This window comes from Musca domestica, unplaced genomic scaffold (assembly GCF_030504385.1).
Source record: "Musca domestica strain aabys unplaced genomic scaffold, Musca_domestica.polishedcontigs.V.1.1 39, whole genome shotgun sequence".
Taxonomy (NCBI): domain Eukaryota; kingdom Metazoa; phylum Arthropoda; class Insecta; order Diptera; family Muscidae; genus Musca; species Musca domestica.
In genome coordinates, this window is record NW_026712326.1 from 1,481,248 (window position 1) to 1,507,891 (window position 26,644).

The following is a 26,644-nucleotide window of genomic DNA, read 5'->3' on the forward strand; positions in this document are numbered from 1 at the left end:
CACGAACCTATAAAAATATATAAAAAAATATATATATATAAAAATTAATTAAGAATATTTTCTCAAGTACCGAAAACAATATAGAAGTGTATTCTTATGAATAATTCTGAAAGCCTAACCGGCTAATATGGTGGATTAAAAAAAAGTGATGAATTTAGAGAAAAACCTAACTCAATATTTTTTCATAAAACAGATACAGCAACCATACCATAAAAGGAATATTAATACAAAAATTTCCAAAAATGTGGAAGAGGGGAAAACTTGCTCCCCCTATTTAGGTTACTTTGCGATGTAAAGTTTCAAAAACGCCAATACAAGAGTCTTCTATTTTTAGCTCTACCTTCATAATCTTCCTAAACATTATCAAGAACAACGCTCCAATTACGACACCTTATCAAGGCTATAAGCGATCTGGTGGCTTTACATTTAATTTCATCCAACCTACGTTTAAATAATTTACAACAATAAAAAAATATCTATTATTTATAAAAAATCGAAAACAATGTCGCTACTTGAAAACATTTCCGTTTGTTGTCAGAATGCAATCAGATAAGCAGAACAGCTTTCTAACAACCTCATCCAAACTATAAAAACGCTATTGAATTCAATTTCTCTCGTTACTCGTGTATCGCGTTGGTAGTTAGCCTTTGTTTGACATAAAATGGTATCCAAATTTCATATTTTCTTGGGTATCTGGTTACTGCAGGTCTTTGTGGCACCAATTCAGGCCGATGGTGAGAAAAAGAAATTGAAAATAGTTTTGGATAAATTGGAAAAGGAAATCGATGCTGAGCATTTGGTAAAAACCGAGTTGAAATTTGAAAAGGCCGAGGGAGATGATGAGGTGAAAATTAATGGTGTTGTTGACCAGCTGGTGGATTTCGATGATAATTATAAGGTGAGTGGAATGGGCAAGGCAATAGATAAATATCTACAGAGTCCGAACGAGACACAGCAATGGAAAAATCCATATAATTTTTTCGAAAATACTAAACTCCTTACTAAGAAGCAATATGAGGAGAAAAAAGTGAATCCGTAAAAAAAAAATGTCATTCCAAATTAATGGAATGGTGGGTTGCTTTCGTATTCACTTCCAGAACACGAAAGATCCTTGAGTCCACAGTACTATCTCAATAAACGACATATTTTATTGCCACTCCATTTTTAGATAACCTTCGACATCTCCCATTCCGACGAACAGGATGGTGAATACAAGACAGTGTTGAGCACCCCACAAAAGGGCATATGCGAAGTAATGCAAACACATTATAAGAAATTCTTTTACGAAAGTCTCAAGGAACATTGTAATGCTCCCGATCCGGATGTATGCCCCGTGACCAAGGAGAAATACGAAGTCAAAGATTATCCATTGGATTCATCGAAATTTCAAAATTATTTACGTCCTGGTTTCTATCGTGTTGTGGCTACGGTACTGCACAACGAAGAGGAAGTACTAAAGTATCGTGTCGAATCCCACACGGAGGAGGAGGCGTGAATGAAATGAAATAATTTCAAATTTTGTTTCTTTTTTTATTTTCAAAATAAAAATCTAAAGGGGAGCCACACCAGAAAAATATATTTTTTTTTTGAATACTTTTTTCAAGGACTGACAGGACTATAATCGTTGATTTTGTAGGAATCTGTTCTGAAAGACTAAGTTTTTTATATTTTCTGAAGGACTAACAGGACTATAGTTGTGGATTTTTTTTAATAATATTCTAAAAGACTAAAAGGACCGTAATCCTGGATTTTTGAGACTATGCCGATGGGCTAACTGTGGACTTTTTAATAACATATTATGAAGGACTAACAGGATTTTTAAAAATATTTTCTAACATTCTAACAGGACTATAATTCGCAATTTTTTTTCTAAAGGACATTCAAAGCTATAATTTAGGATTTTTAAAGAATTTTTTTTTGAAGGATCAGCAGAGCTATAATCGTGGATTTTTAAAGAATATATTCTGAAGGACCTTCAAAGCTATAATCGTGAAATTTAAAGATATTTGTTGAAGGATCACAAGGACTAAAATCGTGGCTATAATCATGGACTTTAAAATAATATTTTCTGAAGGAACTTTTTTATGGAACATTCAAAGACCATTTTTTATGGACCGGCAGACAAAACATTGTTGGATTTTAAAAAATAATCTTCAGGGGACAAATTGGCCAAAGGATTAACAGGACTATAATTGTGGACTTTTTTAAAAATATTTTCTAAGGGACTAATTTTTTTAAGACGATGACGATGGACAACCTTATATTTTTAAATAATATTTTATGAAGGACTAACAAGTTTAAAATCGTGGATTTTTAAAAATATTTTCTAAAGGACTAACAGGAAGTTTTTTCTGATGTACATTCAGAGCTGTAATTGTGGATTTTTAAAGAATGTATTTTGAAGGATCAGCAGAGCTATAATCGTGGATTTTTAAAGAATATATTCTGAAGGACCTTTAAAGCTATAATCGTGAAATTTTAAAGAATCTCTTCTGGACCAAATAGATTAAAATCGTAGGTATAATCATGGACTTTAAAGAATATTTTCTGAAGGATCAACAGATCTATATTCATGGACCTTCGTGGATTTTTAAAAAATATTCTTCAAGGGCCAAAGATTAACAGAACTATAATTGTGGACCTTTTTAGGAATATTTTCTAAAGGACTAATTTTTTAAAGACGATTACGATGGTCGGCGATGTATTTGTAAATAATATTTTATGAAGAACTATAATCGTGGATTTTTAAAAACATTTTTTAAAGGACTAACAGGACTATAATCGGGAAAGTTTTTCTGAAGGACCATCAGGACAGTAGTTGTCGATCATTAAAGAATATCTTTTGAAGAATCAGCAGAACTTTGATCGTGGTTTTTTAAAGAATATTTTCTGAAGGACCACAAGACTAAAATCATGGATATAATCATGAATTTTAACGATCGACAGACCAAACATCGTGGTTTTTAAAGGATATTTTTCAAGGAACAATCGTGAATTTTTCAAAAATATATTTTTCAAGGCCATTTAAAAAAAATTAAGGACCAACAGAAAAGTAATCATTGATTTTTTAAGATTTTTTTCAAGGACAACCAGACCAATAGCCGTTAATTGTTTAAAAATATTCCTTCAAGGACCAACACACCAATAATCATGATTTTTTTAAAGAATATTTTTGAAGGAACAAGAGATCAAAAATTGCGCTCCTTTTTAATTATTTTTTTTTATTTGAAGGGCCAATAGATTTTTTAAGATTTTTTTTTTCAAGGACAAACAAAAAAAACTTCGTGATTTTATTATTTTTTTTTTATTTTGAGAACCAACAATTTTTCAAGGTCAATAATAGTGGATTTTTAAATAATGTTTTTCAAGGATTAACAGATCTATAATCGTGTAATGTTCATAGAATATTTTAAAGGACCAACAGACCAAAATCGTTTCAAGATTCTCAATAATCGTGGAGAGAGTCATCAGAGCCCCAATTGCGGATTTTAAGAAATATTTTTTAAAGAGCCATCAGAGTCGATTTTTAAGGACCTCAATCGTGGATTTAAAAAAATCAAGACCCCCAATCGTAGATATTTAAAAAATATTTTTTCCAAGACTCGTTGATGCGAAATCATAAATGTTGGTTTGGTTGAGAGAAATATTTAGAAATAGCAAGTTTTCAGGAATCGCTAACTTGTTTCGTAAGATATGACCACAAAAAAATATTGAAAATTGTGACCTTTTGTGTGTGAGGTACCTGAAGGGGTTGGAAGATATCAATCATCTCCACAACAGATTTTGCGTTAGCAAAAATATTTGGATGTTTGAAATTTGAAGAGAGTTGGATGCTTATTTCGAGTTTCATGAGCGTTTTGTTTTTTTTAAATCTTGGACCCTAAGCGGGGGAGGTACCAGTAGAAATGACCCGATCTGTACCATCTTTATAACAGATATTGTGTCAATGGAAATATTGAGATGTACCAAATCTGAATGGAATCGGATGTTAATTTCGCGTTTTATAATCTTAATGGATATTCAAACCTTTGTGGGGGAGGTATCAGAAGGAGAGCAGCGATATATTTCATCTTCATCCCAGACATTGGGTTAGTAAAAATATTGTGATGTCTGTAATTTGAAGAGAACCAGATGCTTATTTTGGATTTTATGATCGTTTTAGTTTGGGGGAGGTACCAGAAGGAATGTTCCGATGTCTACCATCTTTATAACAGATCTTATGTTTATGGAAATATTGAGATGTGCCAAGTTTGAATGGAATAGGATGTTACTTTAGTGTTTTATGAGCCTAATGAATATTCTAAATTTTGACCCTTTGTGGGAGAGGTACCAGAAGGAGTGGACCGATATATTTCATCATCACACTAGGCTTTAGGTTAATAAAAATTTTGGGATGTGTGAAATTTGAAGACAGCGGACTCTTACATCACTCTCTTTGGACCAAATCCGTTTCAGGACATTTGGAGTCGATGCAGCGATGTCCGTCCGTCTGTCAGTCTGGCTGGCTGGCTGGTGCGCACTATAACTCTCGAAGGGAGTATCCGATTTGGTCCAAACTTGGTACATCGTAATATTTTTGTCAAACTTAGATCGAGTTCGGAGATGGGCAATATCTGTCCACTCCTTCTGGTACCTCTCCCACAATAGTTCGACATTTTCAAAAAAATATATTTTCTGCACGGAAAGAGAAACGATAATCCGATTTTGCTCCAACTTTGCAAATCCAAATACTTTCGTCAGTGCTAGGCCAGGTGCGAAAACTGACAATATCGGTTCAATCTATCAAGTACCTCCTCCATTATTTCTACTAACACACGATCTGTTGTGAAGATGGGATACATCGGTCCTCTCCTTCTGGTACCTCCCCCACAAATATCCATGGAGCTCATAAAACGCGAAATTAACATCCGATTCCATTCAGACTTGGCGCATCTCAATATTTCCATCAACACAAGGTCTCTTATAAAGATTGTAGAAATCAGACCATTTCTTCTGGTACCTAACAAAAATTAAAAAAAATAAATTCCCCGGTTATTCAGTAATCCACGATTGTGTATCGACATCCAGGTCCTTCTGAAAGTATGAAAACAATTATAAATATTGATATGTATTTACTAAAAATCTAAGATTATTACCTATTGGTCCTTCAGAAGATATTCTTAAAAAAATGCCTATTGTGGCTCTATGTGTTATTTAGAAATTACAAGATTATAGTGTTGGGGCAACCCACATTAACAATATGGCATCTCATGTTGCAACATCCTATACGGCAACGCCCACATAATAGGACGCCGTGCTACCGCCATTTTAGCTTGCTCAGTCTTGTTTTGTCTGTCACTCGAGTCTGACTCACTACATTATAACTTCTTCATTCTTTTTAAATTAGTAGCTGTGAACGCTCATCATCCAATAAATCTTTACACCTTTAGTATTAACAAACATTGGCTTTTATTTCAAACCATAAAAGCACAACATATAGTTTCGACGATCCTTCCGAAAATGTTTTGCCAACATGCTATACCATAACGGAATAAGTTTTAATAATATATACATATTTTTTTTATTTTACGTTTTATTATTTTTTTTTATTATATTTTACGTTAATTATTTATTTCTATTTAATTGCAATCAAGGTATTTTTTGTAAGGCCAGGCAATTGTTATGATAAATTTGAGCTTAATTTGTTTATATAAAGCTAAACAACAAAGATAACGAAGGAAGAAAAGATTCTGTAAGAGAAATGAGAAAAGCAAACTTCACAAGTTCGCACAGTTGTTACTAATATAAGGTGTAAATTCGTGTGACCAATTCTCTTCCCACAAAGCTTAAAATTGGTGAACCAAATAAAAAAGGCACATTTCGTCGTAGATCAATTTTAAAATCAAAGAATTTCAACAAAAAATATAACTTATATTTTGTAAACAAAACATTGTATTGAATAAAAAAACACAGTTTTATATAATTTAACACTAAGTCCCAAGATGAGCAAAGGCTACCGCTTGTACAAAGGTAGTTTGTCTTTTTTCCAACATTCATGCAATACTTGTCTTTTTTCACACATAGAACCTCATCATCGTGATTATCATCATCACAACTACGCCTGATGTGTCGACGATGATTCACTGGAATCTGAGGAACCAACTATGCTCTGCATACTTGGCTCGGATTCCGAACGTTTATGGGTACGCCTTCGAATTTGTTGGGTTGCTGTCACCTTTGTTGTGGTAATACTCGACGTGGGTGTAGTATTAACACTTGACGATTGACTGATCTGCAGATCAGGTTCACTGCGTGCCAAAGCCTCTTCTACAAAACCAGTTGTAGTTGATGTATTCGTGTCCAGGACATGTTCATTCAAGCAAACATCATCTAAATCCACATCACTGTTGGAAAATAAAGCTGTTGCACCCAATTCCAGTGAGCTTTTCACATCTAACTCAATGTCATTGTGTGTAATGTTAATTATTGCACCCTTGGAGGTGGGTGATGTTGTAATGGCGGTTGCTTTGTTTAAGACACTTGGAGCACTGTTACAGGCCGTTGTATTGTTATTGGAATTATTGTTTTTATTGTGACTCTGTTTTGGCGTGGACGTTGTTGAAGACATCGTGGATGATAAATCAGTCGTAATGGATCTTTGTAAGGGGAAATTAAAGCTACTTCCAGAATTATTTCCACTTCCAGCTACTCCGGCACTAACACTTCCTCCACCGCCCGAACCCGCAACACTACTATGTGAAGAAGGATGTGTGGGGGATGTGGCCACATCTGTACGATGACGATTTAGAATTGGTGAAGATGATGCCAAAACCGATGAGCCCACCAAACTTGCCGACCCCGGCTTCGTTGTGGCGCCCACTGGTGGCACATTTGTCATGGAACTCGGTGTCGATGTATTACATTTCTCATCCTGATGTTCTTTCATCAATTTACATGCCTTACCCAAGGCACAAATTGTCAAAGCAATTCTCATACCCAAGGCAAATAGATAAGCCAACGAAAATAATATCCATGCCGCCAAATTATTAAATGACACCGCCGAATAGATGGCCTTAATCAATACCACTGCCAGCGGGAATGGTATAAAACCCATACGCCGTGCCACCAAATCTGAGTGATCGGAAAATGCATGCTTCTGCCTTGTCTGTGTCATATCATATGCCAAGCTAGTGGTATACTCGCGATAAATGCATTCTGGTAACTCATTAAATCTCGTAATGAAAGCATGCTTGATCCAATCGATAAGAATTTCGGTAATTAAAACTGAAAAACAATCGGGTAACATTACACAGAATTGTGTTATACTCCAATCGAATTCTTTCATTGTTTGTATCATAACAATGAACAGCAGGACGGAGAGATGGAAACGTTCGCGCACATCACTGCATGTCAACTGGAAGAGGTTGTTCTTATCGAATTTCTTGAATACGGAACCCTTCAGCTCTACGAAATTGTTGGATATCATAATGGTCAGGAGGCCCTTGTTGTTCGAATTGACAGCTACATTTAGTGTGGTGGCCTGAAAAGGAGGAGAGAGCTTTGCATTAAATATGGAATTCAAAAAATAGGACGAATAAGGAAAAGTCAAAAGTCGGGCGGGGCCGACTATATGATACCCTACACCACTATGCATCTCCACACAGTTCGATATATCGTGTTATATGAGGTCAACAGGTCCCAAGTCCTGAAGGCTAGCACCTTGGGATCTTTTTCCTACTTTTCAATTTATCGCAGATAGCTGTGGCATGTGTGGACTATTTGAACATACTGTCCAATGAGACCCCAAGGATGTAGAGATATATCCTCCACAGACGTGAAGGTCTTTTCACATATGACGTAAAGTTCTTTTCACAGACAACGTGAAGGTCTTTTCACAGAAGACGTGAAGGTGTTCTCACAGAAGATGTGAAGGACTTCTGACAGAAGACGTGAAGGTCTTCTCACAGAAGACGTAAAGGTCCTCTCACAGAAGACTTGGAGGTCTCTCATAAAAGACGTGAAGGTCTTCTCTTAGAAGACGTGAAGGTCTTCTCTTAGAAGACGCGAAGGTCTTCTCTTAGAAGACGCGAAGGTCTTCTCTTAGAAGACGTGAAGGTCTTCTCATAGAAGACGTGAAGGTCTTCTCATAGAAGACGTGAAGGTCTTCTCATAGAAGACGTGAAGGTCTTCTCATAGAAGACGTGAAGGTCTTCTCATAGAAGACGTGAAGGTCTTCTCATAGAAGACGTGAAGGTCTTCTCATAGAAGACGTGAAGGTCTTCTCATAGAAGACGTGAAGGTCTTCTCATAGAAGACGTGAAGGTCTTCTCATAGAAGATGTGAAGGTCTTCTCATAGAAGACGTGAAGGCCTTCGCTTAGAAGACGTAAATGGTCTTCGCATAGAAGACGTGAAGGTCTTCTCATAGAAGACGTGTAGGTCTTCTCATAGAAGACGTGTAGGTCTTCTCATAGAAGACGTGAAGGCCTTCTCATAGAAGACGTGAAGGCCTTCGCATAGAAGACGTGAAGGTCTTCGCCTAGAAGACGTGAAGGTCTTCGCCTAGAAGACGTGAAGGTCTTCGCCTAGAAGACGTGAAGGTCTTCGCCTAGAAGACGTGAAGGTCTTCGCCTAGAAGACGTGAAGGTCTTCGCCTAGAAGACGTGAAGGTCTTCGCCTAGAAGACGTGAAGGTCTTCGCCTAGAAGACGTGAAGGTCTTCGCCTAGAAGACGTGAAGGTCTTCGCCTAGAAGACGTGAAGGTCTTCGCCTAGAAGACGTGAAGGTCTTCGCCTAGAAGACGTGAAGGTCTTCGCCTAGAAGACGTGAAGGTCTTCGCCTAGAAGACGTGAAGGTCTTCGCCTAGAAGACGTGAAGTTCTTCGACTAGAAGACGTAAAGGTCTTCGCCTAGAAGACGTAAAGGTCTTCGCCTAGAAGACGTAAAGGTCTTCGCCTAGAAGACGTAAAGGTCTTCGCCTAGAAGACGTGAAGGTCTTCGCCTAGAAGACGTGAAGGTCTTCTCATAGAAGACGTGAAGGTCTAATCATAGAAGACGTGAAGGTCTTCTCATAGAAGACGTGAAGAGACCTTGGTGGGTCTGTAATGATTACGTCAAGGAGACGGAATAACAACCTCAATTTATTCTTTCAGGGTGGAAAATAAAAAAAGAGAGAAAATTAGAATCAAAATTTAATTTTCACCACTCACCTGAAACATAATCAAGAAGCTATGCAGCACAACATAGATCAGGGCAAACAATATATGAGTGATAAGGCCAAAATGTTCACGTTTGGAATTCTTCGGTTCGGTTGCTGTCCAAAACAGGGCGTCTATGGTATCCTGACCAAATGCCGACAGCAGACGATCGCCCACCTCCAACATATTATAAAATAAATACAATTTAATTATCGATTGGCTTTTTATGATGTGATACACTCGATTTGTATCGACAGATAACATTAACAGTGTCACGGCAATCCATATCGACCCCTTTAGTAGATCACATATTTCAGCGGGTGTCAGCAGACGTTGTTTTCTCCTTCGCAAACCCAAACAGCTGGCAATCGGCCGTGTCAACATACCCCATACGGCCAATGTAAATCTTACCGGCAGGAAGGTGTGAATATACAGAAATGAATCGGCACATTGCATTATGCCGTATACCATGAAACGTTCCAAATCTCGGGGTATACGCATAAAGGAATAGATTTTCTTACGCCTCGCCGTATACCTTTCTTCATCATGCTCCAGCAAATAACCACGGGTCATTTCCAATTTGAAGAAATCCATGAATGAAGGATATTCTGATTGGGGAGAGAAAAAACAAAACGCCTTTGCTTTACTCTTTTTCTAATGAAAAATCTATGCCAAATACACAGCAGCCAGGCAGCCGGCAGACAGACACCACCACAGCCAACCCAACTGCCAAGAAAAGAAAACTCTAACAGGTTTCTTTGTCAACATACCCTCTTCCTCCTCTTCGGCTACTGCCTTTTTCTCTTTGGTTGATTTAATATCACTGTTTTCTTTGCTAGTACTCCCACTAGAACGTTTATGAATACCATCTACCACTTCTGCCGCCACCGCCGCATCCACATCCTTCAGTAGTTTCCGTTCATCATCATCAACATCTCCACCGATGTCATCTATGCGATTTGTAGTTGCATCGCCACGAAATCTAAGCTTTTTTGATGCCATTTCGAATAGATTTCACATTGAAATTAAGAATTTTCTACGTAGCATTTGCAATAAATTTTAATAAATTCGCAAATTCGTGTAAATTTGAAGAAGTTTTACAGCAATTTTCCGAAAATCGAATTTATTTTATTTATTTACTCTGTGGATTGGTTTCTATGGTTGGCATCTCTGAGAGAGATATGGTTGGCAGCTCTTAAAGAAAAATAAGAGTTGGGGCAGATGGCGATAAAGATGTAGAATCAAAACAAAAAGGCCGACTTACGAAGATTGGAAAACAAACTGTGTGATAAGGGGTTAAAGGTTCGATACGAACGAATGGGAGAAAAGAAAATAGAAAAAAACAGCTGTTTCAAATGAGTAATACTTCATTCACAATAAACACAATCAATTGCGCTACTGTGAATGGCAAAACAGTGCTTTGAGTTAACCAAATAACGTGCGTTTGCCCTAATTGAACCAATGTACTCGGTCGCCGTTTCTCACCACTCAAGTAAAACAATTTTATTTATGCATGGTAGAAGAATGTCAAAAATCATAAAATGTTTTTACAAAAATAAGAAGATTTCTGTAAGTTTTCCTATACGACACCAATCGGAGATTGCTATGACATGCATTTTTCAACAATTTTTACAAACTTGAATAATTTTTCATTCAAAACTATCAATTTTAAAATTGGTTTGACAGATAATTGTTCCAGCAGCTGCGTCAATGCGACTACCTACATTCTTCTACCATGGTAGAAGCTGGCTTCTTTGTAGATGAACAAAGGAGTTTTAGGTTGACCTAGTTCGATTTTGGCCCTAGGCTCCTTTGTTCATTTCCGAAGAAGCCAGCCGATGACTTAAGCTGGGAATACATAAAGCGCTTATTTGGATGGCTTAAGTCATCGGCTGGCTTCTTCGGAAATGAACAAAGGAGCCTAGGGCCAAAATCGAACTAGGTCAACCTAAAACTCCTTTGTTCATCTACGAAGAAGCCAGCCGATGACTTAAGCCAGCCAAATATGCGCTTTATGTATTTCCAGCCTTAAGCCAGCATATTTGGCTGGCTTCTTCGTAGATGAACAATGGAGTTTTAGGTTGACCTAGTTCGATTTTGGCCCTAGGCTCCTTTTTTTTTCTAGGCTCCTTTTAGTTTTCTGCGTGGTACAATAAAAAGGTAAGGTAGAGCTTCCAGTTAATTAAAATTTTTTTCTGAGTGTGCCCGACTTCTGCCAGTTTTGTGTATATATTTATTGTTTTGAAAAAGAAAAACAAAATATTTTCAAAATTGGAGGAAATATAAATTGCGGGGCGCGCATTAATGATATTAACCAGGATTGCCACGGAATCGAAAGATTGAACCCTTAGGATCATATTTTTGAAAGAACATCCAGGCATTTCATTCATGTTTCTTTCACATCCTTGCAGTTCTGGCCAACTGGAAACGTACGTCCCGAAACTAACTCCATTTGGGCTGATATTAGCCATTATTTGCACAATAAACCTGAAATCGGATTAGGAATATATATGGGAGCCATATCCAAATCTGAACAGATCTTGATTAAATTTGGCAGAGGTATTTCTGGGCTGTATCTGATACCAAATATCATTCTTGTGGAGTGTATATTACGAATTTGAAAAAATGGCAAGCACATGATTGCATGACTTTTCCTTCTTAATTCTATCATGAGCCATCCAAATAAAAGCCAGTAAACCTTTTGTACATTTTCAAACATTTAAGTTGTGTTCCAGTACTTTTTTAGTAGTAAAACTAGCAGAAGAGAGAACAGTTCGAAATGTCATTCTCAATTAGGTGTGCTCAAAAAATAAGGGAACGGAAAATTAGCAGAAATGCGATAAAGTGTCAAAATTCCAAGAGTAAACAGTCCAAATCGGACTGGTGAAACCTTACTGAAACGGACGCCAAAATTTAAAAAAAAATAGTATTGAAGACGATACGTTAAAATTAATAATCTATAATAATTATTAATAATCTGATTCATCATTCAGCCAGTCCTTTTCACTACTGGAATCAGCCAAAAGTGCTCCATATTTTCCCTTTTTTTTTTTTTTTTTGCACTACAAATAGTTGTGTTCCAGAACCTGCAAATTAGTACTAATTAGCACTAATTCTGCTACAACGCGTTCCCGTACTCCAAAAACTAGCAAAACTTGCAGCTCTCTCGAGAAAAAATGGCGCTAAGTGGTGCACATTTCTGCTTGTTTTAGCTACATGAATTTGGCCGAGCAGAAATGTGCATATTGTAAATTTGACATTTAATTGGCAGGGCTAACAAGGTTGAAAAATGTATTGATACATTTCAATGTTCCCGCGTCATAACAAAAATAAAGAAATCAGTCGCTACTCAACAACTGTTGATGCTAGACTGCGCTTTTACTTTCGTTTCGCTTTGCGCTGCAAAAACAACATATACACAAAAACATATCAACAAAACGAACACAAACACACTTTTGTTTTGCTGAATATATAAGACATTTTAAAATCTTTTTTTTTTCTCATTGAAAACTAATTTAAAAGCCATTTAAATATATAGTGCTTCAAAAATGGATGCGGATGGGGATCCGCCACCCCAACCAAAACCACTTTGGGACCCCAACAAACGCCGTGCAAATATAATTGCAAATCTAAACAAAAAATTTATAAACAATGATGGTGAACCTATTAGTACAAATATGTCTCAGGCTTCATCCAATGAGTCGGAATCTTCCCAAAAGTTTGAATCAATCTATAATGCCACGAAGGCAAACACTTTTTACCCACAACACCACCCAGGGCCTTTTTACGTTATGGTCACGTCAGAGACTCCTATAAGTTCCAGGAGGAAAAACTGTGAACTACATTTATATGTCCTTTTGCAAAAAATTAATATGCCAACTACATATGTTTGCAAAAACGTTGGCTACAATACTTTCCGTCTTACCTTCAACAACTGCAATTTGGCAAATTCATTTGCACAAAACAAAAGACTGCAAGAAGTTGGCCTGAAAGCCGAAATTCCTGAGAGATTTATCCAAAAATTTTACGTAATCAAAAATGTTCCTAAGTCAATTGATGGTATAACCATTAAAAATTCTATTGAAGAGAATAATGATATAGATGTGATATCGGTCTACCGATTCACCAGAAAAAACGAAAATGATTTAATCGAAGAAACTGAAACCATAAAAGTAGGAATCATATGCGATGGTGTTCCTCAGTACATTTTTATGTGTGGTACTAGAGTCATACCCGATCTATATGTTCCCCCCGTACGTCTGTGCAAAAATTGTGGTCGTCTTGGTCACATTGCTGTGCGTTGCAAGTCTACCAAACGTTGCCTTGACTGTGGCAAGTTAATTATTTGCCCAAATCAATGCAAGGAGCAAAAATGTAAGGAATGCCTTTCTACGATTAAATGCAAAGAAGTATGTGATTCAACTAAATGCATTTTATGCAATAGTGTTGATCACAACGCTATGGACGACAAAATATGTCCAAGATGGAAAACCGAAAGGAGTATTAAATCAATTATGACTCTTTCTAATTTGAGTAGGAAAGAAGTTATACAAAAGTATCCCGAAACCCAAAACTTTTACGCAATTTTGGCAGATAAGAAGTATAATTCAGATTTTCCTCCATTAAAAAAAGCTGCTAATCAATCAAAAATAAATTTTAATGATGAAATAAACAAAAGGATCACAAAAATTAAATACAGTAAAGTAGCTGCTCCTCGGATCAAATCTAATCATCCGGTTGCTAGTCCCATTACTATTACGCCTTCAGTTCCAGTGTATGAACAGCCATCCTTCTCTAAAGTGTCTGAGATGGAAAAAGCTATGTCAGCATTTACAAACCAAATGTCTCAACTACTCACCTCTTTAAACTGCGCGGAAGGTTTAGACATCCTAGAAACCTTCAGAAAAACAGTCTTATCTCGTACTGGAAAAAATATAAAAAAGATAAACAATGATCATGAAAACAGTGAAATCCCAATATCAAGCTCTTCCTTACAAAACTAAAACTATAAAAAGCATTCATGAACATCTTACAATATAATATACAGAGCCTTAATAAGAACAAGCATTACCTTGAATTTTATTTAAAGAAATTCAATATAGATATCTGTGTCTTAAGTGAAATTTTCAACATAGATGAATCTCAAAACAACACAAATATATATAATTATAATATAGTGTCAAAAAAGAGAACAGACAACTACGGTGGAGTTGCCATCCTTTTTAAAAAGAACATCAAGTTCAAAAAAATAAAATTTCAAACACCATTGGATATACTTATCTGCCAAACAACAAATATCTCAAACAATTTGACAATAGCGTCTGTATATTTCCCTCATTCCATTAAAGCCAGCGAAATAAAACATGAACTTGAAAAACTGCTATCATTTCTTGAATCACGATCCGATGTACTAATTTGCGGCGATTTTAATGCAAGACACACATTTTATGGCGATTCTTTTGACTCATATCGAGGTAACATCGTAAAAAGTTTCTTTGATCCATCTAACTTCTATCATCTCAATAATGGACATTTTACTTTTAAAAAACGTCTCAATGATAACACTGGTTCTGTGCTGGACCTGTCCTTCACAAACACGGCTTTAGTTACCACTTGGAAAGTACAACCGTACACTATTGGGGGTAGCCACCATTACCCCATAGTCATAAGTATTGGCAATAGTAAGGTCAAAAATCAAAAGTTTCTAGCTAAAAAGAAACTGTTAAAATCGCTCAATAATACCACTTTTACCGACTCATTTGATGAAATACACACAACTTTCAATGATGAAATTAAGAAATCTACGTACATCATAAATTCCAATAAATCACCCAAAGTGTGGTGGGATCCCATTGTGGAAAAAACACACAGACTTCAAGTTGCAGCACAAAAGACGTATGACATGTTCAACAACAACATCAACGCCTCAAATCTCATTAACGCAAAAAAAGCCTTCCAAAATGCTGTTAAATTTGCCAAAAACAAAGCATTCAAAACGAGAATTCATGATCTCAACAGGGAACCAAATTCAAAATCACTCTTTAAATTTGTTAGAGGATGCAAAAACTCTTCAACAACACTCTATCAAACCAAATGGTCCTCCGATAATGATAAACAATTCTTAATACATCTAAGGGACCAAGTCCCAAATAATTCCCCTATACTGCTCCCGCTTACCAGTTCCAATACACCGGACTCTTTTTCCTATGATGAATTTAACAATGTTCTAAACAAAAAGAAGAAACCATCTGCAGCAGGCACAGACGGGGTAACATATGAAATGATCAACAATTTGTCGGAAATGGCCAAAAAAAATTTGCTAAAAGCCATGAACAATGCGTGGAAAAAGTGCAATTTTATGATGGAATGGAGGAAAATCAAAATTGTTCCTATCCCAAAAAGAGGTAAAGACTTGGAAATCTTTACAAACTACAGGCCAATTGCATTGATATCGGTTTTCGCCAAAATTATTAACCTGATGGTGAAGGAAAGACTTCAGGATTTTCTAGACCAAAACAGAATTTATCCACAAAACACATATGCATATAGAAAAAACCTATCCGCCTCTATGTGCATAAACGATTTGTTACATACAATTAACTGTCAAAAAGAGCAAGGTGATAAAGTCATCATTGTATCATTAGACATCAACAAGGCGTATGAGTGTGTCAAAATAGAATTACTTTTCCGAATTTTAAATGAGCTCTCCTGTCCTAAAGAAATTTCTATGTGGATCATAAATTTTCTAAAACAAAGGACTCTAGTCATGAGCAAAGAAAGTCTGGAAATTTACAATGGTCTCCCTCAAGGCAGCTGTCTAAGTCCCACACTCTTTAATATATACACACTCGGTTTACATGGCATAAACAATCAACATACGAAAACATTTCAGTTTGCAGATGACTTTATAATTCTGTCAACACATAAAGATTTTAATATCGCCAATGATAAGCTTCAGATAAAAATGGATGAATTTTGTGGTCCTCTTAACAAGTTAAATCTTTCAGTCAACATCGATAAAACAGCGGTAATGTATATTGCTAAGGGTGCTAGAAAAATACCAAAAATTACACTCCAAGGGACTTTAATAAACGCAGTGGAAAAGATAAAATTTTTAGGAAGACACATCAAAAATAGTCTGACTATTAAAAATCATTACGATGAAGTAATCAAGTCTTGCAACACAACTTTAAATGCTCTAAAAATGATAAATTCTCTCAAAGGTGGAATTCATCCCAAAATATCAATAAATCTGGCAAAATCACTCCTCTTCTCTAAATTGGATTGGAATTGGAAAACTGAAAACATGTCAAAACCAAATTTTAAGGAAAAGCCTGGGATTAACGCCTTCAACACCTATTCATGTAATATACGCCTTGGCAATTGTTCTGCCTCCAGAATTTCGCTCGCAATACCATGCCGCCAAAGAGCTTCTAAAATTCAAAATATTTCAACAGGAAACATATCAAAAATTCACGTCAAACCCATCGAATAAATCTAGTCTTGGTATGATATACAACAAATTCAAAAACGTGTTTGACAATACTATGATATGTCCGTCCGAATCCCCAGGGGAGAAAGTTTCATTTGTTATGAACATGTTTAATGCCCCAAAACAATCACAAGCTAAAGAGTTCTTCAATAGCATATATCTTCAACATCTCAGCCAATTCAAATCAAATGGAACATCAGTTTGGGCAACCGATGCCTCGGTCATTGGCAACAAAACTGGCTGCGGAGTTTGCAACATTTCATCCAATGAAAACTTTCTTTTCAAAATAAACTCTAAATGTTCCTCCCTAATGGGTGAGCTTAACGCCATTAACAAAGCCGTTGACCTCATGATTGAAGACGGCATACAAAAAGCAGTAATCTTCACCGACAGTAAAAATGCCTGTTTGCTACTAAAGAACAACACATCACACAATTACTTAGTCAACATAATCAACAAAAAAGTTAACTCCTCAAACTTAAATCATCTTACCTTGGTGTGGGTCCCATCACACGTTGGAATCTCCTCAAATGAGCGTGCTGATTACTTTGCCAAGCAAGCCGCTGATGTTGGATGTGTTATTCCATCTAGTCTAGCTATCAAAGACGCCTGTTCGACAATTTACGATGCCCTATGGAATGAATGGGTTAACAAATACAGATTACTATCAATTTCAAAAGGCACTTACTTTGCCCAATTTTTTCCATCGCCTCCCAAAAGGCACTGGCATTCTGATTGGCACTTAGAACCTGGAGAAATAAAACTGATTAATCGCTTACTTGCTGGTCACACATACTCAAAAGTATACCTTCACCAAATAAAAGCAGCATACACAAATCTCTGTCCAGTTTGCAGTGTTCCTGAAACGGAAAATCATTCAATATTTATATGCAAGAAATATGACCACCTGAGAAGTGAATTCAATTTTTTCAACAATTACAACAACTTACCTGATCTTCTGAAAAACCTCACCAAAAATATTATCAACGAACTTTGCAACTTTACCCACTCAGCACATTTAGAATTGTAAACAAACCAATACGTCATCGCTATTCTCAAATCTTCAATCAATATATTCACAAAGTGAACCAACATGATTACTCATTTTGTAATACTCACATAACCAAAACAACCAGCCTTGGTACATAGGTACTACGGGTACCTATCCAACAATCAACCAAAATCCAAAAAAAAAAAAATAAAGAAATGATCAACTTAAAAACTGAAGGAAAAACTAATATCTGATCTAATCTGATTCCTCATTCAGCCAGTCCTCTTCACTGCTGGAATCATCCAAAAGTGAATACATCAGTTGCTCCATATTTTCTCCTTTTGTTTTTTGCACGACAAATATTAGTTTTTCCTTTAGTTTTCAAGTTGATCATTTTCTTTATTGAAATGTATCAATACATTTTTCAACCTTGTTAGCCCTGCCAATTAAATGTCAAATTCACAATTTGCACATTTCTGCTCGGCCAAATTCATGTAGCTAAAACAAGCAGAAATGTGCACCACTCAGCGCCATTTTTTTCTCGAGAGAGCTGCAAGTTTTGCTAGTTTTTGCAGTACGGGAACGCGTTGTAGCAGAATTAGTACTAATTAGTACTAATTTGTAGGTTCTGGAACACAACTTTATATTTGATCTGCATAAATTTTTACAATTTTTTACTATGATAGCCGATTTTCTCTTTGTGATTTCGAAAAAAAATGCATAATTGGTAGATTCTTGCAAATTCAGGTTTTAATATTACAAAGTCGGCATATAGAGTTTCAGACTTTGTAATATTGTTCTTAAAAAAAAAAAAAAAAAAAAAAACAATATGGTAGAATTAAGAAGGTAACCTCGTGCAAACATATACAGACGGCTCCATAATGGACGAAGGTACCGGTGATGGTATTATGCTCAAACCCATGGTAGAATCAAAAGGTTAAGTCATGCAATAATGTGTTCACACTTTTTTTTTTCAAAATTATTCATTTGACAACATCTCATTGTCAAAATTTATATTTACAAAACCATTGTATACACACAATTCAGAGATGGGAACCTTTTTTCTATGCGGTGAAATTTGAAAAGGTAAGTTACAGAAAATGCAGAGATGGGTATGCTTATTCGAAATGTCTTTACATTTTTAATTATACTATGCCCAAACACAATGATTAAGCACACATATAAGCTTAATGAAAATTGCAGAGTTTTAAGTCGAAGATTCTTAAATTCAATATTGCAGCGAAATGGTAAAAGAACTGGGACTACACCTTTTTCAGATATAGTTCGAAATATTATTATTGGAATTAGTGGCATTTTCATTTGTAATTTTTAATTGTATTTTCATTTGTAATTTGAAATTTGTAAAATTTCAGTTAAAAGTAGAGAATTCAATTTGTAATTCGAACCATTTCAATTGTAAATTGAAAGTTTAATTTGTAATTCTTAAATTTCATTTATAATTCGATTTTTTCTATTTCTTATTTGAATTATCCCTTTCGAAAATCGAATTATTTCACATGCAAATTGAATCATTTTTGTTTTTGTAATTCGAAAACGCAATTATGAAGCCAATGCAAAAATGTTTACCGATTTTGTTTGTTTCCAATTTCAAATGGAACAACCCAAATTACAAATGGAATAATTCGAATTACAATTAAAATATAAAGAATTACAATTTCCATTTTGAATTACATTTTAAATATTACGAATTACAAAAGAAATTCTCGAATTGACTTCCATTCCATTTTAAATGAAATCTCAATAACAGTTGGTCTGTTCCATGGGAAAATTAAGAAGGTAAAGTCATGCGATCATATGTTTACATTTTTTTCAAAATTAATTATTTGACATTTCATTGTCAAAATGTATATTTATAAATCCATTGTAAATACACAAATCGGAGATGGGAACTTGTATTTTTTTTTTTTTTTTTTTACTTCTACGTCGTCAAGTATGTTGGTGGTTAGAACACTTTCGTGCCCATTCACCATGACCGGTTATTGGTTACTTGAAAAGTATCAGTACTCTTTTATTTTCGTTTTCTTTTTGTTTACAGTATATGTGTGTTTACAGAATGTAGTGATATGAATGGAATACATAAGAAACTGTAAGCAAATATGATGATTATTTACAAATAAAAGTCAAACTTCAATTTTGCAAAGTGCAATAAAGTTGATTAATTCATCTATATTTTGTTGGTTTTTGGACATCAGGATTTCTGGTAAGTTATTAAATTTCTTGAACAAATCAAAATCATTCCTATGATTTTGATGCTTTTTGCAGAAAAAAATTATGTGTTTTTCATCTTCAATTTCGTTGCAGGTTTCACAAAGATTTGAGTCAGCAATTCCAATCCTGTGGAAATATTTTTTGGTGTAAGTATGACCAGTGAGCAATCGATTAACAATCTTTATGTTTTCAGGTTTCATGTTTGATGAAAAGAACCAGGGCTGTTTAGCAGGCGCCGGGAAGAATTGGTAGAAGTAAGTTCCTTTAGTCCGTGAGATGTCCTTGTAATTTTCTATAAACTCATTCCACAGGAGTGACTCAATGCGTTTCGACGCATCTGTGACCGACAGACAGAAGTTGATTGGTGAACCAACATTTGCTGCATGCTTCGCAAAATAATCGGCTGTTTCATTGATTGGTATACCGACATGGGAAGGTGTCCAAACAAACGAGATTTTAATTAAATGCGAATTAACTATTTTGTTTAGAATATTGTACACAGTGAAATTGTGAGATGTGTTGTTTTTAAGCAGAAGACAAGCATTTTTGCTGTCTGTAAATAAAGCAGCTGTGCTGACACCGTCTTCGATCATCAAATCAATTGCCTTTTCAATTGCACATAGTTCACCAGTAAGAGAAGAAAGTTTTTCATTAATTTTGAAAACAAAATTTTGATTAGCAGATATATTGCAGACAGCGCAGCCTGAGTTGTTGTTAAAAACAGCAGCATCCGTCGCCCAAATAGAAACGCCTTCGGATCTGAAGTCGTTAATTAATTCGTAGTAGTGTGCTTTGAAATATTCTGTTGGTGTATTGTTTTTGGTAGTGTTAAATATATCCAGCATGAAATATACCTTGTTGGTCGGATGTTGGTTGTAACCAATTTTGAGATTTTCAAAAATTGTGCGAAACTTTGTATAGACATATCCAAGACTAGTTTTTCTTGAGATATTTGAGGTGAAGTATTCATACAGAGAAGAGTTGTATATTTTAAGTCTTATCAATTCTTTAGCCGCCAAATGTTGAGCTCTTAAATCTGTTGGTAGCATACCAGCAAGAGCGTATACCACATGATTTGGAGTGGAAGGCACCAGTCCCAAATTTATTCTTAACAACTGATTTTGAAAGCTTGTTAGCTTCTTGTTATATACATTGATCTGTGAGCCATCGATGAGATTGCATATTCGGTCTTTGAAAAGATAAGTGATTTTGACAGGCGTATTCTGGGTCGTCGATGTCGCTGTTGTGGCCCACATGAATAGTAAATCAGAAAATGTCCTCATGTTTACCCTAAAAAACTGCTTTATAGTTCGATTCGGGCCGCTCTGAAGTTGTTCATTTTATGTTTTCTGTTTTTTTTTTTATAAATATTTTTTAAGCTTTTGTTTTAACTTCTTTGTTCGGTCGTCTATGTTTTGTTGATTTTTTTTTTATTTTTTGTTTTCTATGGTTTTTGGGAAGTGTCAATGCAGTAGAATCTATAAAAAAAATTAATAACACCAAAAGGATGCTCTTTCCATTACTTCTGGGACGGGGCATTTCCACTAGGATTTTTTTTATTTTTTTTTTTCAAAGATAACTTCCTATTTGCTTCGCCACATACATACAAGAGCAGACCAGGATATTTTGTGGCAATATCCTTTGGTTATTTTTGATAGTAATTTAAGTGTTTGATTCAATTGTATTGATGCTCAATGATTTAGATAATGCAGCTGAAGCCTAATTACAGGAAAAAAAAAAAGATATTAAAAAGGTAACAGCCATATTTTACTCGGAAGGATCAATTTTTAAGAATTTTTAAAAACCAAAATTTAGAAAAATTGTTAATTATTTAAAAATAATTTACCAGGATTTTCAGAAGTAGATTTTTTTGGGAATATTTTTTCACGTAGCACGTAATCCTTCAAAGGTGGTTTCCTATTTTTTTTTTTTATCTATTTTTTTTTTTGTTGAGAGCAAACGTGCCCAAGGCTTTAATACACCCTCCACAATATTTTCGCGATAATATTCGGCATTTATTTTGACGCCATGGTCAATTAATACGAGCGTAGGGCGACCATCGGCTGCTATGGCGGCCCACACCATTAGCATGGCCGGCGCTTGAGTTCTGGTGGCCAACCGAAGGTGCACATTTTCTGCTGACCTCTTTGGCAAGTAAACACGATCATTTTGTTTGTTTACAAATTTCGGGACAGCGAATGTTTTCTCATCGGAGAAAACCAAATTCGGCCGTTCACCACTTTCGGACAAGCGAGGCAACTCTTTAGCTATTTTGAATCTATTTTCATTTTTTTGCGGTGTAAGTTCTTGCACTTTTTGAAATTTCAATGGCTTTACACCGAGCTCATTTTTCAATATTTGCCAAATGGAATATTGCGATATGTTCAGCTCACGAGCCATTTTCGGCTACTGCGACGCGGGTTTCGATCAAGTCGCTTCCTTACTTTTCGAACAATTTCTGCTGAATTTGCTATTTTCTTCCGTCCACTTCCTTGACGTCGGGCTACGCGGTAACGAGTGATGGTACGAGACACAGACGATTTATTCACTTTTAAATTCTGGGTGGCTCTAACGATAGCCACTTATGATTTTCCAGCCAAATATAAAGAAATCAAGCAATCACGCTTGAATTCCATCCCGAATAACTTTTTTTCGGGAAAATTCTCACCAAAATGCTTCGGTACGCTTGTAAACAATATAATGATCTGTCACTGGAATAATTTTTAACAGCTGTCGGACGAGTGGCTTAGAAATGACAGCAGTCTGAAGTTGGTTGAAGTTTTTTCATCTCACCCTGTATAGTATACTAAATTCGATAAAGTAGTGTAGGAATATAACTGAAATTATTTGTCGTCTTATACGGGTCCCTGTGGATGGATGGAGATGGAGTCCTCGGAATATACAACATTTCGTACAGTGCGTGAGAATCATCAAAAATTGGAACCGAAAAAATAGATTTTTTTTTTAATATATTGAAAGATTACATTCTTTTCAAAAAAAAATAAATATTCTGAAATACCCTCCACAATGATTCAAAATCATTTCTCCCGTCTATTTCTCTTACATTTTAATGGTAATTTTCCATTAAAAGTTTGTGTGTGTGTGGTTGGCATTTTTGCCGAAAGAAAATTTTCCCCAACACGCACAACTAATCTAATAACGAGGCGTGCGTTTGTCTGTTTCACTCCCACCTCATAAATGAGTGGTAGTAGAGGAGAGAGGAAAAGTCCTGTTAACATTCTCGGGCATGTAGAAAATTTCCATGGCATGGAGAGAAATTGTCATGCCGACCACGACGACGTCGTCGACTTGGCTCTAAACTCTATTAACCGTAATGACATGAAAGCAAATTGCCTTGAAGTTTAGAGCAGCAAAGTTTTCTTCTTCTTCTTCTTTTTTGGTCTTCCTTGGTTTTGGGCCATGTTGTGGCGTTTTCAAGAACAAAGAATTGGAAAAAAGTGGGGAAATTATGATGGCTTTTGTGTCATATTCTCTACATTTTCAGTTTTTGGTGGTTTTAGCTGGAGACGACAGTCTGGTTTTGCAAGGGCCGGGAAGAATGGGATGTGGGTGAGTGGATAGAGCATGACAATGAAGGTTAAGGGATAAGGAGGGTGCTTGTTGTTAAGCAGCATTTAATAGATGTTTTAACTTCTCGTTATTGTTATGTATAGTTAATGGTCCGGTTGTATTATTAAATATGCCATAAGGACGAATAATTATTATTTGTCGAAAGATTAGAAATTCCAGTTGGGTCTGAAAATGTTATATTGAGAACTATTTAAATAAGATTTTTGGGGGTCAATTAGGAATTAAGTTTGATAATAATTTGAGAATTTTTTAACTTAAAAAATAGTTTAAAATATTTTTAAGGTCCTGAATAAAAAAAAATTAAAATAACTTAACGGCAGGATATTCCAAATCTGGATGTTTCCTCACCGCATATATGGAACTTGAATTAACAGGAATTTTGGTAACCATCCAGGTTCTGAAATAATTTTAAAATTTAGAAGAAATCGAATTTTTATTATCAAATCCGAGATATCCAAAAAGAAATATTGAAGTACAGCACCTTAGATTTTTTCCATAAAAATATCAATTTTTTTAATTCGAATCCAAAATCCCTCCATCGAATTTTGGGACCGTCCAGATTCTGAAATATCTTTAAGATTTAAGAAAAAAATCAAATTTTTACTATCAAATTCAAGACACCCAAAAAGAAATATTGAAGTGCAGAACCTTTGATTCTTTCCATAAAAATATCAAAGTCTTTAATTCAAATCCACAATCTCCTCATCAAACGTTCAAACTACTTCTGGCATCATTTATCATCCATTTGTATAATATTTTTCCCCATATTCGTCCCTCAAGTTGCCCTGTTTTCACCAATCAAAATTCATTGAGCAAAAAATTTGTTCACAAAAAAAAAAAAAAAATTCTTGGGAAGGAGGAGTGAAAAAAAATTCAACACACAAAAATTAAAAAAAAAAATAAAGGTAAAATGAAAATTGAGTCGATACCACATCTATTCGTTTCATTCCTTAGAGGGAAAAAATCGACGAGTTAACACCGAAAACTGGACACTTTCGAGGAAAGCAGTGGAATTTTATTTTTTTTTTTTAAGAGAACTACAACAGCCACAAATTCATGGATTTCAAGAATATTTTTGAAAGAATTATTTTTTTTTTTGGATTTGTCGGTTATTTTTTTCGTTTTTTTAATTTTTACAAAAAAAAATTCAAAGAATTAAAAAATGTGAATATTTTAGAAATATTTTCCGAAGAAGTTACTGAGTTCAAGATGTGTTATAAGTGACTCAACCGTATGTTATAGAAGGATCAGGCTGAAGTCCTCAAATTTGATATTAAGGTTCGTGATGGTATCTGGAATTGAGATGTGGAGGTGATTTTGGAAATGTGTCTTACATTTGTACGAAAAGTACTAAATGGTACTAAATTTGATATTGTGTCTGAAGGGATAGAGCTAAAATTCTGAATTTTAATATTGAGGTAATTGTTGGTCTCTAGGTTTTACATATGAAGACGTAGAAATAGTGTTGGACCGAAAAATTGTATGTGGGTCCATTGTGTAATGGCTTTGCTAATATCTTCCTCGGTAAACTTCAAAATGAAAGATTGTGAAGTACTTTTTGCTGTTTACCTATTAAACATTTTCCTACAATTCTTTCCGAAAAAGGAAAATCTTGAAAAATCAGACCTTATATTGAAAGAAATATTGTATTGTAAAAAAGTTGAAGATATCGGATGGTTATTCCGCATATTATGAGAGTTTTGGTTATTTATATTTTTGACCCCTCCTGGTAACATCCCTACGGAATCAGAAGGAGCTGACCGACCATTATCATCTTCCCACCAGATCTTGTGTTAGTGGAAATATTGGGATGTAACGATTTCGAAAGGAAGCGGATGATCATTTCTCGTTTTACGAACTTCATGATTATCAAAAATTTTGACCCGTTATGGGGGAGGTACCACAATTCCGCGGGATGAATTCCACTTTTTGGACCCGTGACCATTTTTAAAGCATTAACAGTATTTCTGCAGGATATCATCACCTCTTCGTAGTGCTCCTTGAGTGATAGACTGTTTTTAATATGTCTCCCTAAAAATTTGATGGACTTAACAACATTTACTTGGACTCCATTTAGTAAAATGTTGGGATTTCTCCCACCTCCTTTAGCCACGTACATTACTGAAGTTTTCTCAACATTGACGTCAAGGTTTAGTTTTTTTAATAAGGATACCATGTTATTGGTTTTGATTTGTAAAATATTGTTGGCACTATCAAAGTCATGGCTTGCCACAAGCATAATAAAATCATCCGCATATTGGAAAAAGTTTGTGTTTTCATCAGCTAAACCATGGAGGCCTATTGTGTATAGGTTGAATAGTGTTGGGCTTAAACAACTGCCTTGAGGGATCCCATTGTATATATTTAGGGTGGAGTTTCCCATACAAAGAGTCCTTTTGCAGAGAAAATTGATTATCCATAATCTTATTTGGAGTGGAATGTTTATTTCTATTAAAATCATCTTCAGGTAATTTATATCGACACACTCATAGTCTTTCGATACATCCATCGAGAGAACAATCACCTTGTCATTTTTTTCTTTGGAGGTGTTTATTGTGTGTAGTATGTCATTAATGCATGTTGAAGTTGACACATGTTTGCGGTATGCATAAGATCTAGGTGGAAGAATATTATGTTCATCTAGAAAATCATTGAGCCTTTGTTTGACCATGAGGTTTAAAATCATTGCCAGTACAGATATTAAAGCAATTGGCCGAAAATTTGTGCAGATGTCTAAATTTTTTCCTTTTTTCGGTATGGGAACAATTTTTATTCTCCTCCATTCTTCAAAAAACTCACAGTTTTTCCATTGATTATTAAAAGAATTCAAAAGGTGCTGCTTACTATCTTGGGATAGTTTATTAACCATTTCATAAGTGATTCCATCCAGACCAGCTGCAGATGGTTTAGTTTTTTGCTGTAGAACATTGTCTAGTTCTTCCATGGAGAAATTTGCAGATTGATTGTTATAAATTGAAATGGTTATAGTTTGTCTGTTGTTGGGAACATGTTCACTAAAATGACGTAAGAAGGCTTCGTTGTTGTCAGTGTTCCATTTAGAAGCAAATTGGGGTTCGAAAACCGATTTACAGCTCTTTACATAACGGAAAAGCGATTTTGAATTAGAGAATTGGCTTAAATCTGACAGTTTACGACGTTTGTCGCGAT

At 35.3% G+C, this 26,644-nt stretch overlaps 2 protein-coding genes and 1 long non-coding RNA gene across 3 annotated transcripts; 2 read left to right on the plus strand and 1 right to left on the minus strand.

The window, feature by feature from the left end:
* The first annotated feature begins 618 nt into the window (after positions 1–618).
* On the plus strand, positions 619–1,559 carry LOC101888615 (uncharacterized). The gene is made up of 2 exons (XM_005189978.4): positions 619–898; positions 1,169–1,559. Exons 1-2 carry the CDS (start codon positions 662–664, stop codon positions 1,493–1,495), a joined length of 564 nt encoding a protein of 187 aa, XP_005190035.2. The 5' UTR covers positions 619–661; the 3' UTR covers positions 1,496–1,559.
* Positions 1,560–5,862: 4,303 nt separating this feature from the next.
* On the minus strand, positions 5,863–10,338 carry LOC101888792 (protein TAPT1 homolog). Its single transcript, XM_059126499.1, has 3 exons — positions 9,944–10,338; positions 9,186–9,781; positions 5,863–7,519 (listed from the first exon to the last, which is right to left on the minus strand). Exons 1-3 carry the CDS (start codon positions 10,173–10,175, stop codon positions 6,095–6,097), a joined length of 2,253 nt encoding a protein of 750 aa, XP_058982482.1. The 5' UTR covers positions 10,176–10,338; the 3' UTR covers positions 5,863–6,094.
* A 9,260-nt stretch (positions 10,339–19,598) lies between these two features.
* LOC131804115 (uncharacterized) lies at positions 19,599–20,482 on the plus strand. Its single transcript, XR_009342900.1, has 2 exons — positions 19,599–20,139; positions 20,197–20,482. It is a non-coding gene; the product is annotated as an uncharacterized LOC131804115 (long non-coding RNA).
* Positions 20,483–26,644: the final 6,162 nt, after the last annotated feature.